This window comes from Penaeus monodon, chromosome 35 (genome assembly GCF_015228065.2).
Source record: "Penaeus monodon isolate SGIC_2016 chromosome 35, NSTDA_Pmon_1, whole genome shotgun sequence".
Lineage (NCBI taxonomy): Eukaryota > Metazoa > Arthropoda > Malacostraca > Decapoda > Penaeidae > Penaeus > Penaeus monodon.
The window spans coordinates 3,694,450-3,706,921 of record NC_051420.1 but is presented as its reverse complement, the minus strand read 5'-3'; the positions used below and the strand labels follow the sequence as shown (position 1 = coordinate 3,706,921).

Genomic DNA, 12,472 nt, shown 5'->3' with positions numbered 1-12,472 from the left:
ATTGATTACTATTATTATTATCATTATTATTATAATAATTATCAGTATTATGGTTAGCATTATCATTATTACTCTTATTACCACTAGTTCTACTTCTACATAAACTCTCTACTATTACTACTACTATATATTATTTTATTATTATTATATTATTATTATTATTATTATTACTATTATCATTATTATTATTATTATTATTATTATTATTATTATTATTATTATTATTATTATTATTTTATTACTATTGCTACTGCTATTACTACTTCTACTACTATCATTATCATCATTTTTCATTATTGTTGTTGTTAGCAGCTAGCAGCACGATTATTATAATATTTCTTATCATTATTCTTTATTAATGACCTCCTTGGAATTAACATATATAAAAAAATAAAATAAAATATACGCTTTTATCCCCCAAACTAACGCTCGTATCCCCTTATTGTTTACAAATTTTGCTGTTTGGATTTGTGAATGTCTTTCTTCCCCTCAGTATGAATCTCGAGCTTTTAGGTATGTTATTATTGCTTTTAGCCTTTCCAGTTTTGTTATTTGAGAAGATATGTTGTAGTTTAGCGTTCGAGGAGGCTTGTTTTCACGGAATTTGAAAGGGATTTTTAGTATTTTGGTGATAAATGATAAAGGCGGAATGGGTGTTGTGTTTTTGGGTAGGTTGTATAATATGCTTAATCGTTGGTTTGAGTTTCCTTGTGATTTTCCTTAATTGTTCCTGTAGTTACAAAGTCTACGCATTGCCCACACTAAGAAATTTGATACTATTGTCTTAAATGAGATGTCTCCCGTCAACTACTACAGTACTATAACTAGTACAGTAGTTATAGTACTAAACGTGGACAGTACAGTCTCGGGAGATCAAAAGCAGTGATGATATTACCTGCGATAGCCAAGGATGGCATAGGTTATATGTATATATGAATAGTAATTAGTGTAAGTGCATATGTCTTTCAACTGTGTTCCTTCAACTCCTGCAGTAGTGTCCTAGAGTCCTACTATAGTAAAAAAAAAAAAAATCACAAAAGTGTCATTAACAAATCTGATTTTCAAGAATTGGTCCATCAATGAAAACTCACTGCATTTGGTACCATTGGTGTTTAATGTGCATGTGTAGGCGACAGTAGTGATAATGCTAAACTCCAAGGCGACAGTAGTGATAACACTAAACTCCATTGCTGGGGAGAGTAGAAAGGGTAATCTTTTGGTTTCACAATCCATCCAACCTTGCAATTATTACTCACTGCTTTGATTACTCACAGTAAAAAACAATATTATTTTCATTGTGACCGCAACCCTCTCAGACTGTCTCATTTACTCCGGTCACTCCTGGGGATCCTCAAACGTTGCTATATGAACCAAAAATCTTCCTAATCTGGAGGCTTTGTCCCCAGATTACCACCCAATGGCTGTCTTTCTTTATCATGGTCTCCTTCTCCGGACCTCTATCCGATTGTTGGGGCCTTAATATCCACCCAACCTATTTTCATCATTTTTGACGTTATTCCTAGCCAGCGTAGATTATTTCATATATTAGTGAGTGTATTTTTTCTCTGTCTTTATGATAATGTCATTAGATTTTCCTGCAAGTGTATGCTATTATATGTTGCAAAACTTTCATATTATTAACTTGCAGAGGAAATATTATAAATAAATGTGTCTTATTTTCTTTTGTTCTATCCATCACTACCAAATTTTACCTTGTACAATATGGCTATGTGAAACTAAAACTTTACCACAGAAAGTATCTCAGGGATATTGCAGGGTTAAATTACATTTATTATTATTATTATTATTATTATTATTATTATTATTATTATTATTATTATTATTATTATTATTATTATTATTATTGATAGGGGTCTGTACACCTTAAAAAAGACCTGGGGGGGAGGGGCTGAACAGAATAGAGTATAGTACTTGTTAGTGTTAGCTTGTAAGTATTGCACTATGTAAAATAGGTAAATATTCATATATATTATATATAAGAGAACCATGCCTTTCACAAATAAAATTTTACATTATTCAAATGAATTGGATGTTTTTTCCATCACAGATCATTAGTTACTGTGTAAGACTTGGGCAACCCTTGAGTTATTATTATTATTATTATTTTTTTAAATGTTATAGTGTACACTTGATTTTTGCTTCAATTAACCAATATCGCATACTTTCCACTAACCTTATATACTTTATTTTGCCAGTTATATATATATATATATATATATATATATATATATATATATATATATATATATATGTGTGTGTATATATATATTTATTTATTTATTTATAGTTATAGTTATAGTTATATTTATATACATATATACAATATTATATATATATATATATATATATATATTATATATATATAGACACACATGCAGACACACACACACACACACACACACACACACACACACACACACACACACACACACACACACACACACACACACACACACACACACACACACACACACATATATATACATATCTCCATGTTTTAGATCATAGTTGGAAGAAAAAATCAGTCATGTATAATGGCTTTTTGTAAAGACACATGAGATAATTTACCTTCAAAGCTATAACTACTTTTAGCCTTATCATCATCTGTCTTATATTGACATATAAATCACTAATTAACCTCAAGTCATCAAGAAACCCTAATTTTTCCAGAGTCGTTTGGCCAGAATTACCCAGAGGAATTTGATGGGGCCCTGGACTGCGCATCACTAGCTGGTACCTGCGCTTTTAATAGACGAGGCACTCTACTGGCCGTGGGGTGCAATGATGGACGAATCGTCATATGGGATTTCTTGACCCGCGGCATTGCGAAGGTCATCAGCGCTCATGTTCATCCTGTTTGTTCTTTAAGGTCAGTGCTTTTCCAAAGGAGGAAAAGTATACATCCATGCATGCACTCACATTCTCACACATTCAAACATATACACACACTCTCACACAGACATACACATGCTAACTCACACAAACACACACATACGCATGCACACGCACATGCACATGCACACACACATGCACACACACACATGTAGATGCACACGCACACGCACACATGCACACGCACAAGCACACACCACACACACACACACACACACACACACACACACACACACACACACACACACACACACACACACACACACACACACACACACACACACACACACACACACATTAGTTTTCTTAGAGCAGAAGCATCTTAAAATCAAAATTTATTACGATTACAAAAGTCCTGTTATGCTCTATTAAATAACATGAAAACAATTTTCCACAGCTGGTCAAGAGGCGGCTACAAGCTTCTTAGTGTTTCTACCGACAATAATGTCTGCATATGGGATGTCCTGAGTGGCGAGTGCGATATCAAATACAGATTTCCCTCGCCCGTTATGAAGGTGAGTTGTCAGATAAAGGTTGTAGTATATTTTGGGGGCTGATTTTGAAGAGGTTTGATTATTGAGGCTTTACAATGTCATTTTGGTTCGTCATTATTTATTTATGTATTTAAGACGAGTGTCTATTATTATTACTGTCTTGTCTCATGTTTTGTTCAAGTAGATAAGCCAAGGCTGTATTTTTATGTTCCTCTCTATAGGAGCTCTCACTTATTAATTTCTATTTTGAATATCTATTGTAATGATACTGAAATTTTTATTAATATATGTAATTGCTGATAAGTTTTGTTTATTACCAAAAAAAGAATAATGAAAATAATTAGATGTCTCTTAAGTCATATAGTTTCATGAACTCATCTTGCAGCAAATGCCACAAGTAGGAGAGAGAGAGAGAGACAGAGACAGACAGACAGACAGACAGACAGACAGACAGACAGACAGACAGACAGAGAGGAGGGGAGAAAAAGAGAGAGAGAGAAAGAGAGAAACCAAGGGAGGAAGAGAGAAAGAGACGGAAAGAAATAAAGAGGAAGAGGGAGAGAAATGAGAGTTATAGAGGGAGAGGGAGTGAGAAAGAGTGGAAAAGGGAGAGAAAATAAGAGATACAGAGGGAGAGGGAGTGAGATACAGAGGTATAGGGAAACAGAGGGATAGAGAGTGAAAGAGTGACAGAGTATCAACTTCAGTTTCAGTTTATGTAACTGAAGGAGTTATAAACAGAACCCAAAGCTGACGGGCATGGCATGTTTATACATGCTATTACTGTTGGCATACATTCCATGCCCACTGTGAGTGTAGTTTATTAATTGTTTTTACACATAGATGTCTTGTACTAAGTCACTAATGAACCAATTACGAGTACTACCTTTCTCACCTGTTTACCCTTTTTCTTGATTTTCAAAAATATTTTACATTATTTTATATTGCTGTTAATGATCCAGGTGATGTAAATGGTTGATTGACTTTCAATACCTTTTTAGTTTTATATGAAATGTTACAATTTAACCCGAAATCTGAGAGGCATGGCATGTACGTACATGCCATGCCCACTGTGAGTTGACTTTATTAATTGCTTTTATGCATAGATGGCTACACTTGTACTAAGTCACCAGTGAGCCAATTACAAATACTGCCTGTCTCTTCTGTTTACCCTTTTCCTTGATTTTCAGAAATATTTTACGTTATCTTATTTTGCTGTTACTAATGTCAATAACATTATAGTAATTATAATATTTATAATAAAAATAATCGATATTCATAACATTAGTAAAAAAGAAAAAGAAAACATTTCCCATCAAATCAAGGAGAGATGAAATCATGTAAGGTCACAAAGGTCTACTAATTGACTCCTTTAGCACTTGCAGAGCCATCTATGTACAGAATATTCCACAAAAAATTTAAATGGGCACAGCATTTTCCCAGTGGCACTGAGTTAATCCAAGACAGACTTTTGGAGTAAAGGATTATCTGATTTGTTAGTCTAATCTTGATTTTATTTGTGTATTTCCACCCCAGGCCCAATTTCATCCCCGCAATGACAAGATTTTCCTAGTTTGCCCCATGAGACATCCAGCGGTGCTCGTCAATGTCGATGCCTCGCACAAGATTGTTCCAATGGATGATGAGGTAATGAGGACTGGACATTTGCTTTCTCAGCCAACGCAGCCTAGAGCTCTAATGTCTGTGAACACTTTATTTGAGGAGACCGTAAAGAAAAATTGGGATCAGTGTGTTTGATTGATTATTAGTTTGGTTGCTTGTTTTATCCGCTTGTATGTAAGCTTGCATATGCATGAAAACTATAATATTTATGGGATTTCTTTTTAGAGATTGTCTTGCACACTTTATGCCATATAACTAGAATACAGGACATTATATTCAGCCATTATCTGTATGTTTATGATGATGCCTGTACAGTGTCACTAGGGTGATCTGGTCCCTCCTGATACTCGATCCTAACATCTCACTAGATTTTCACTAGATTTTGGGGCTAGGATGGGATGGCTAATTGGGTTAAGCCAGAAGACAGGCTTAGAGATGTTATAAATCTAGTGAGACATAGTTTAGTATTTGTAGTATTGTAAGAGTAGAGACACCTTCACTATTCTTTGCAAATCTCAAAATTACTTTTTTTTTTTTCTTCTTCTTCTTCTTCTTCTTCTTCTTCTTCTTCCTCTTCTTCTTATATTCAGGTGGTTAAATGGATTCACAAACACTCCCTATAATGCCATTCCTGCTTTCACAGGGAGACGTCAACATTGTTGCTTCCTTTGACCGTCGAGGGGAGTACATATACACAGGCAACAGCCGAGGGAAGCTACTCATCCTCTCTTGCCCAGACTTGGAGGTCAAAACAACATTCAGGATCGGCCAAGGGACCACAAGTGCTGCTGCCATCAAGAGTATTGAATTTGCGCGCAGAACAGAGTGAGTGTTTTCTGTTTCTTCCTTTCTTTTGTTTTTTTCTCTTTCTTTCCTTTTCTGTTTTCTTTTTTTCTCTCTCTTTTCTTTTCTTTTCTTTTCTGTTTTTATGTGTGTTTATATCTGAGAATGATTTTCTTATTCAGCTGCTTGATATAGGTTCATGACCCCCTGCCACTTCTGCCTGTGATATTTTGTCTGCCTTTTAGTATGGCAAAGAAAAGGTAGTTTGTCAAGCTTAGGCTGTGTTGTTTCCGTGAGCAAGAGTCCGTCCATTCATTTGAAGAAATCAAACTTATATATAATTCCTTTTTTATTGTTTTTTCTAGTTTTATCCTGAAATTCCAATTGAAGTTTGTATATCACCAAAGGTAGTATTTTGCAGGATGGGATTTTTTCCATCGATCATTTAGGAAGAATTTACATTTTGAATCATATGCGCTGGAATTTTCTGCAATTGCAACATTTTCCCGTGTGTTCTTCTGCAGCAGGTGAATGTCAGCAATTTACTATAAGTTGAGAGCACCCATTTATTCTGAACCATTTGGATAATGTAAAATGCTATATTCACTATTTACTGTGTAGTAAATAGTGATAAACTATATGTTTAAGGTTTAGACTTATTGGCAACTCTTCTGTTACCATTGTTACTGAATGATATAATGCATACTGATCTTGACAGCTGTACCCAAAGGTTTGATGATTTCTGTTATTTGAAGTTCTTTCCAAAAGGAAAATGCAGTCTTTTTGGTAATTCCTTTAATGAAAATGATGTTATTTCTCTCTCTCTCTCTCTCCTCTCTCTCTCTCTCTCTCTCTCTCTCTCCCTCCTCCCCTCTTCCTTCTTCTCCCTCCTCCTCTTCCTCCTCTCTCCCCCTCTCCTCTCTCTCTCCTCTCCCTCTTCTTTCTCCTCTCTGTCTCTCCCTTTCTCTTCTCTCTTCTCTTCTCCTTCTCCTCTCCTCTCTCTTCCCCCTTCCTCCCCTCCTTTCTCTCTCTCTCTCTTCTCTTCTCCTCTCTTCTCTCTCCTCCCCTCTTCCTCTTCTCTTCCTCTCTCTCTCTCTCTCTCTCTCTCTCTCTCTCTCTCTCTCTCTCTCTCTCTCTCATTTTTGTACAGGGAACACCACCTCTAGCTCACTCCCTCTCTTTCTCCTTATATAAAAAAAAAAAAATAGTTCAATATATTATTGACATTAATCATTAATCTGCCTTTTTTTTTGTCCCTTTCAAGGTTTTTCCTTGTGAATTCTGCTGACCGTGTTATTCGCGTTTATGATGCGAAGAAAGTCCTTAGGTGTGGGAAAGAGGATGATCCAGAACCAATACAGAAGTTACAGGATTTAGTTAACAAGTAAGAGTTGTCGTTTTTGTTATTTTATTATAGCAGACACCAGTCCAGCGCTTTATAGTAATTGAGTTAATTGCTGTTACAAATTTATTTTCACTTTTTTTATTAATACTGATTAATTTGTGACATTATTATTATTGTGTATTTTTTTTTTTTTTACAAAGATGCTTATTTATCCCTTTCATATCTGCTTCTGAAAAAAAAAAAATCTTCTTTTGCTGAATTTTGTTTCCTTGTGAAGAGCTCAAAGGTTTGAAAACCCAGCTGGCCTCTTTTAAAATATGAGAACATGTAATAGAAGGGGATTGTCTTTGGTTTAATATCTGGTAACCCAAGCAGTTTCCTGAATCAGAATATAAGTTTTGGGAACTATGCCTTGTATTAAAGGAACAGATTTTAATCAGATTGATAATTACAGTATGGGGCATTAGTGCACATCATATATATTTAACTCATTGGACCTGGATGCTTTGCTGCCATCTCGTGGCCAAAAATATGGGCACTAGACTTTCGTGAGCAACCATTCTGATTGGTGTGCGGCTTATAGACCGGGCACACACAAACACACGTTATTTTGCCATTTTCTGATGTCTAGATTTGTCATTTGATTTGCTTTATCCAGATGGTAATAGACTTTTCCTTGCAAACTCTATATCATCTCTCTAGGTAGTGTATTTTTCAGTGCAGAAATAATACAATATTTAACACTTTTTTCTAAATGAGTCAAATCACCCTCCAGTCTGGATCATAGTGGTTATTGAATGTCATTGATGTCACAATTACCTCATAACTTTTGTAAACAACTCAGTCACACAACTAAAAGTGACATATTTTGTTGTTTTAGCAATCTGACTGCCAAATTTGAAGTAATCAGGACCTTATTATTAGTGGTGCATCCCTCTCAAAACCTCATTACTAACTTTTCCTGCCTTACCACTCATTTTACGTCTTTCCTTAACCTATAGATGATTCTGAAGGGACTGTGTTTATTGGAGGTCTTCATAAGGATATGGTCACTGAGTGTAAACCTCATCAGATTGACAGATTGTGTGTGTGTGTGTGTGTGTGTGTGTGTGTGTGTGTGTGTGTGTGTGTGTGTGTGTGTGTGTGTGTGTGTGTGTGTGTGTGTGTGTGTGTTTGTGTTGTGTGTGTGTGTGTGTGTGTGTGTGTGTGTGTGTGTGTGTGTGTGTGTGTGTGTGTGTGTGTGTGTGTGTTGTGTATTTGTGTGTTTGTGTTCTTATCTGCATGTATTTTTCTGTTAATGCAAATGTGTAAAAGAGATGTATATATCAGAGAGTGAGCGAAAAAGAATGGATATGAGGATGAGAATATTCAGAAACGTGAAATTATTTTCTTGTCTTTTCCTTCCATCTTTCTCTCCCTCCCCTTTTTCCTTTCTACCTCTCCTTCCGTCCTTCCACCTCCCCTCCCATCTTCCCTCTCCTTCTTTCCTTTCCTTCCCTCTTGTTCCCCCATCCCCTCTCCATCCCCCTTCAGTTTGCTTATCCTAAACTATTTTCCAGAACCATGTGGAAGAAATGCTGCTTCTCTGGCGATGGCGAATATATCTGCGCAGGCTCCGCTCGACAGCACTCCCTGTACATATGGGAGCGCAGCGTGGGAAACCTGGTGAAGATCCTGCACGGCACAAAGGGAGAGATGCTTCTTGATGTTGTGGTGAGTTTAGGGATAAATGAGGCCCCTTTTTTTTGGGGGGGGGGAGGGCAGTCTTCCAGCCATGGCTCACATATGGTACAGTTCACATGTCTCTTGATGAAAGCAATTCAAGAGCACCTTTTTAAATGCCTACTGAGTCTAAACACCATCCAAGAGCTTTGTTCATGTGTGGAGATTCATTCCCATTATCCGGCCGTGAACCAAATTCATTGTTATTATTGTTGTTGCTATTATTATTGGAGTCTATTTTACTTTTTCTATACTTAGCCCCTTTGATGCTTCACTGTCCACATATGACCCAAGTTCTAGGCATTAGGCTTACCTGAGTGGCCATACTCACAGGTGTGTGGCTCGTGTTTGTTTCCTGAAAATTTTCTACTGCATGCACATCTAAGGTCATTAGCAGTATATTTAAAATATAGAGATAGGGTGGGGCTTAGGGTGAAGGCAAGTAAGAATGTGTTTTTTTTTTATTCATAAGGCAAAAATATTTGTGGATTTCCAGAATAGTGGATGGTTAAAACAAATGAATGTGCCAGACATCAAAGGTCATATAGTATTATGGTAAAGTATTGTAGCAAAAAGGGTAAAAATGAGTTAATGATTAGGATAAGTGGACAGAATAAGGGGATGAAGAAGGGGGGTGGTGACAAGAGTGGTGACAAGATTCCATTACTCCCCTTTGCAATGTTATTTTCTCTTTTTTCTGCACAAGTGTTTAGCTATTTCACCATCTTCCAAGGTCTATATTTGTCATTTGATGTGCTGTGTCCATATGGTAATAGATTGTTTTCTTTGCACTCCATATCATCTCTCTAGGTAGTCCATAACTCAGTGCAGTAATAATAACAATAAGTAACATTTTGCTACTTGTGTCATATTTTTTAAGTTTTCATGATATTAAATTTTCTGTAATATACCCTGCACCACCTGTCACGGCAGGCAGGAATAGGATCCTGAGCTTGGAAATAGCATCCTCCCCGGAGGCAGCTCAGGATGGTACATTTCACATTTGTTTATCAATGGAAATAATGCAAGAGCCTCATCCTAAACACCCATTGAGTCTACTCCCCCTCCAAAAGCTTTGTGCACTTTGACCCCATCACCCCAGCCCAGCAGGTTCACATCACCTACCCTTTCAAGTAAATTTTTTTCACAATGCAATGACCACATTTGGGGTTAAAGAAAGATGATGGTAGTAAATGATTTAGTCTTGCTTTTCATTTTGCATAACTAGAAAAGTCTTGGCATTATTCTCTTTTCCTCTATCCCTCCAACCCAAGTGGCATCCAGTGCGACCAATTTTGGCTTCCATCAGCTCTGGGGTAGTGTCTGTGTGGTCACAGAACCAGGTTGAAAACTGGTCAGCCTTTGCCCCTGACTTCAAGGAGCTGGACGAGAATGTGGAATACGAGGAGAGGGAATCAGAGTTCGACCAGAGCGATGAGGACAAGAGTGTTGAAATGAGCCAGGAGAAGAAGGAGGAGGATATTGAGGTAAGAAAGGGAAGATGATGGTGGGATGGCTAATGACCTTTTGGGTAAAAGACAAGGGAAAATTCTCTTTCTTCTCTCTTTTTCATGTTGCATATATTCTGTTGAAAATATTCACCTCTCTCTTTTCTCCATACATTCACAACACGCAAAGTTCAGTACAGACATTCATGACATCAGCTCTCAAAAATTCTATTCTCTTCCTCCCCTCTCCCAAGGTGGACGTCACGGCGATAGAACCTGTAGCAGCCTTCTGCAGCTCAGACGAGGAAGACGACAGCAGCACCCTCCTGTACCTCCCCATCTCCCCGGAGATCGAAGAGCCCGAGGAAGGTTGGGGACCAGAGGGGGCGCCTAATGAGGACCTGAACAGCAAGCGCTCGGGTGACTGCAAGGAGAATATATCCCCGAAGAAGAAGAGACCCAAGACCTTTGATGTTACCTTAGAGAATGCACCCACTGACGGTTGGTTTTCTCGCTCATTCACTCTTTCTCTTTCTCTTCTCTCTCCTTCCTCTCTCTTTCAGAAACTGAAACTTAACTTGACTATGATGATTGCCATTTTATTTGAACACATTAATTTTGACTTATTTGTTATAGCTACTGATTTTTAGTACCCTACATGTTTATATTTTTCATTGCTTTTAGAGAATATGTCAAATTGATTTAAAATTTATGGTTACTTCAGCTGTCACTCAATTTTTTCTCTCTCTCACCCAACAGAAGTGCACCCCTTGGCAAGCAACAGACCGAAAGACAAGCAAATGGCAGGCAACAAGAAGGGAAGAAATAACTCAAAAGGAGACTCTAAGAAAGATAGAAAAAAACATTAAAATTACTTTTTATGTGAATATATTCTTTCGTGTATTTAACTTCCTTGTGTAATTGATATTAGTTTTATATATATTTTTTTTTTACTAGTACTATAATTGCTACTATAAAATCTATTTTTCTTCTTAGCAGCGGTAAATATTTTCCTTGAAGAGCAAATAAACAGAAACATTAATACTATTGCTTCTCTGAATATTTTGTTCCCTACATATCGTTTTTATAAATGTGTGTGTATGTATGTGAGTATATATATATATATATATATATATATATATATATATATATATATATATATATATATATATATATATATATATATATATATATACATATATATATTTTTTTCTTTTCTTTTCTTTTCTTTTCTTTTTTCTTCTTCTTTTTCTTTCTTTCTTTCTTTTTCTTCTTTTTTTTTTGGGGGGGGAATCTATGTTCTACGAAGATGACTTGGCAGTATTAGTAATGTGAATGTTTCAGTTCATATAAACAAATTTTATGTAATTAAGTTGTAGATGTCTTTTTCTTTTTCATTTTGTCTTCATTGTCGTAGGAGGAAAATTTTGATTCCCAGAAGTAAATAGAAACAAAAACCAAAAATGACCATTCATAGCTGCAGCAATTGTATGTGTTAGATTTGAGACAATATACAAATACAGAAATAACTGATAGAGTTCATGTTCTCATCACGTTTCATACACGTAATCCTTTTATACTTGGAAATACAAATACCGGTGTCATAGCCAATGCTGAGAGTCCTAGTCACTGTACCTGAATCATCTTGACTAGAAAACCTCAGCCATTGTGGAATAAAATGTGCAGTTGTATGGTAAGCTTTCCGAGAATGAATGTTGTGTACATTTACTCTTTTTTTTTCTCTGTAGGTAATGCAGATCATTTTAATACAGTATGGAAAGAAATTGGTTGTGTTTCATTTCGTGTGGGAGATCCATTGTTATTCCTTAATTCAAATAGGGTAATAGAAACCCACCATACACAAAATAGGAGTATGGAAACAACAATTTTGAAAGCCTCGTAGATTACACCTTCAAGTATGAAGATACAGAGGTAAGGAAAGTGTGTAAAAGGATATCTCCAAATCCTTTTACCTTTCCTTATCTGCCTTTAGTTTCTCCCTTCTTTCCTCTACCTCCACCCCTAGATTGCAATACATGAATTGAATAAATGGAATTCTTTCAGATAAATGGAATAAAACAACAAAGGTGTGATTAATACATCTATTAAGTGATGTTATTTAGTACAACAGTCTTATAGTTCAA

At 36.2% G+C, this 12,472-nt stretch overlaps 1 protein-coding gene across 1 annotated transcript; it reads left to right on the top strand.

Moving 5' to 3' along the window:
* The first annotated feature begins 455 nt into the window (after positions 1-455).
* On the top strand, positions 456-11,372 carry LOC119595002 (retinoblastoma-binding protein 5 homolog). Its single transcript, XM_037944134.1, has 10 exons — positions 456-513; positions 2,692-2,890; positions 3,311-3,428; positions 4,944-5,054; positions 5,674-5,855; positions 7,078-7,197; positions 8,718-8,871; positions 10,155-10,367; positions 10,583-10,829; positions 11,088-11,372. Exons 1-10 carry the CDS (start codon positions 495-497, stop codon positions 11,195-11,197), a joined length of 1,473 nt encoding a protein of 490 aa, XP_037800062.1. The 5' UTR covers positions 456-494; the 3' UTR covers positions 11,198-11,372.
* The last annotated feature ends 1,100 nt before the right edge of the window (positions 11,373-12,472 follow it).

What these genes read in the sequence shown, in the direction of transcription:
- LOC119595002 (XM_037944134.1), top strand. An exon ending in AGAAGGAGGAGGATATTGAG is followed by an intron (nt 10,368 to 10,582) that starts GTAAGAAAGGGA and finishes CCCTCTCCCAAG; the next exon opens with GTGGACGTCACGGCGATAGA. An exon ending in AGAGAATGCACCCACTGACG is followed by an intron (nt 10,830 to 11,087) that starts GTTGGTTTTCTC and finishes CTCACCCAACAG; the next exon opens with AAGTGCACCCCTTGGCAAGC.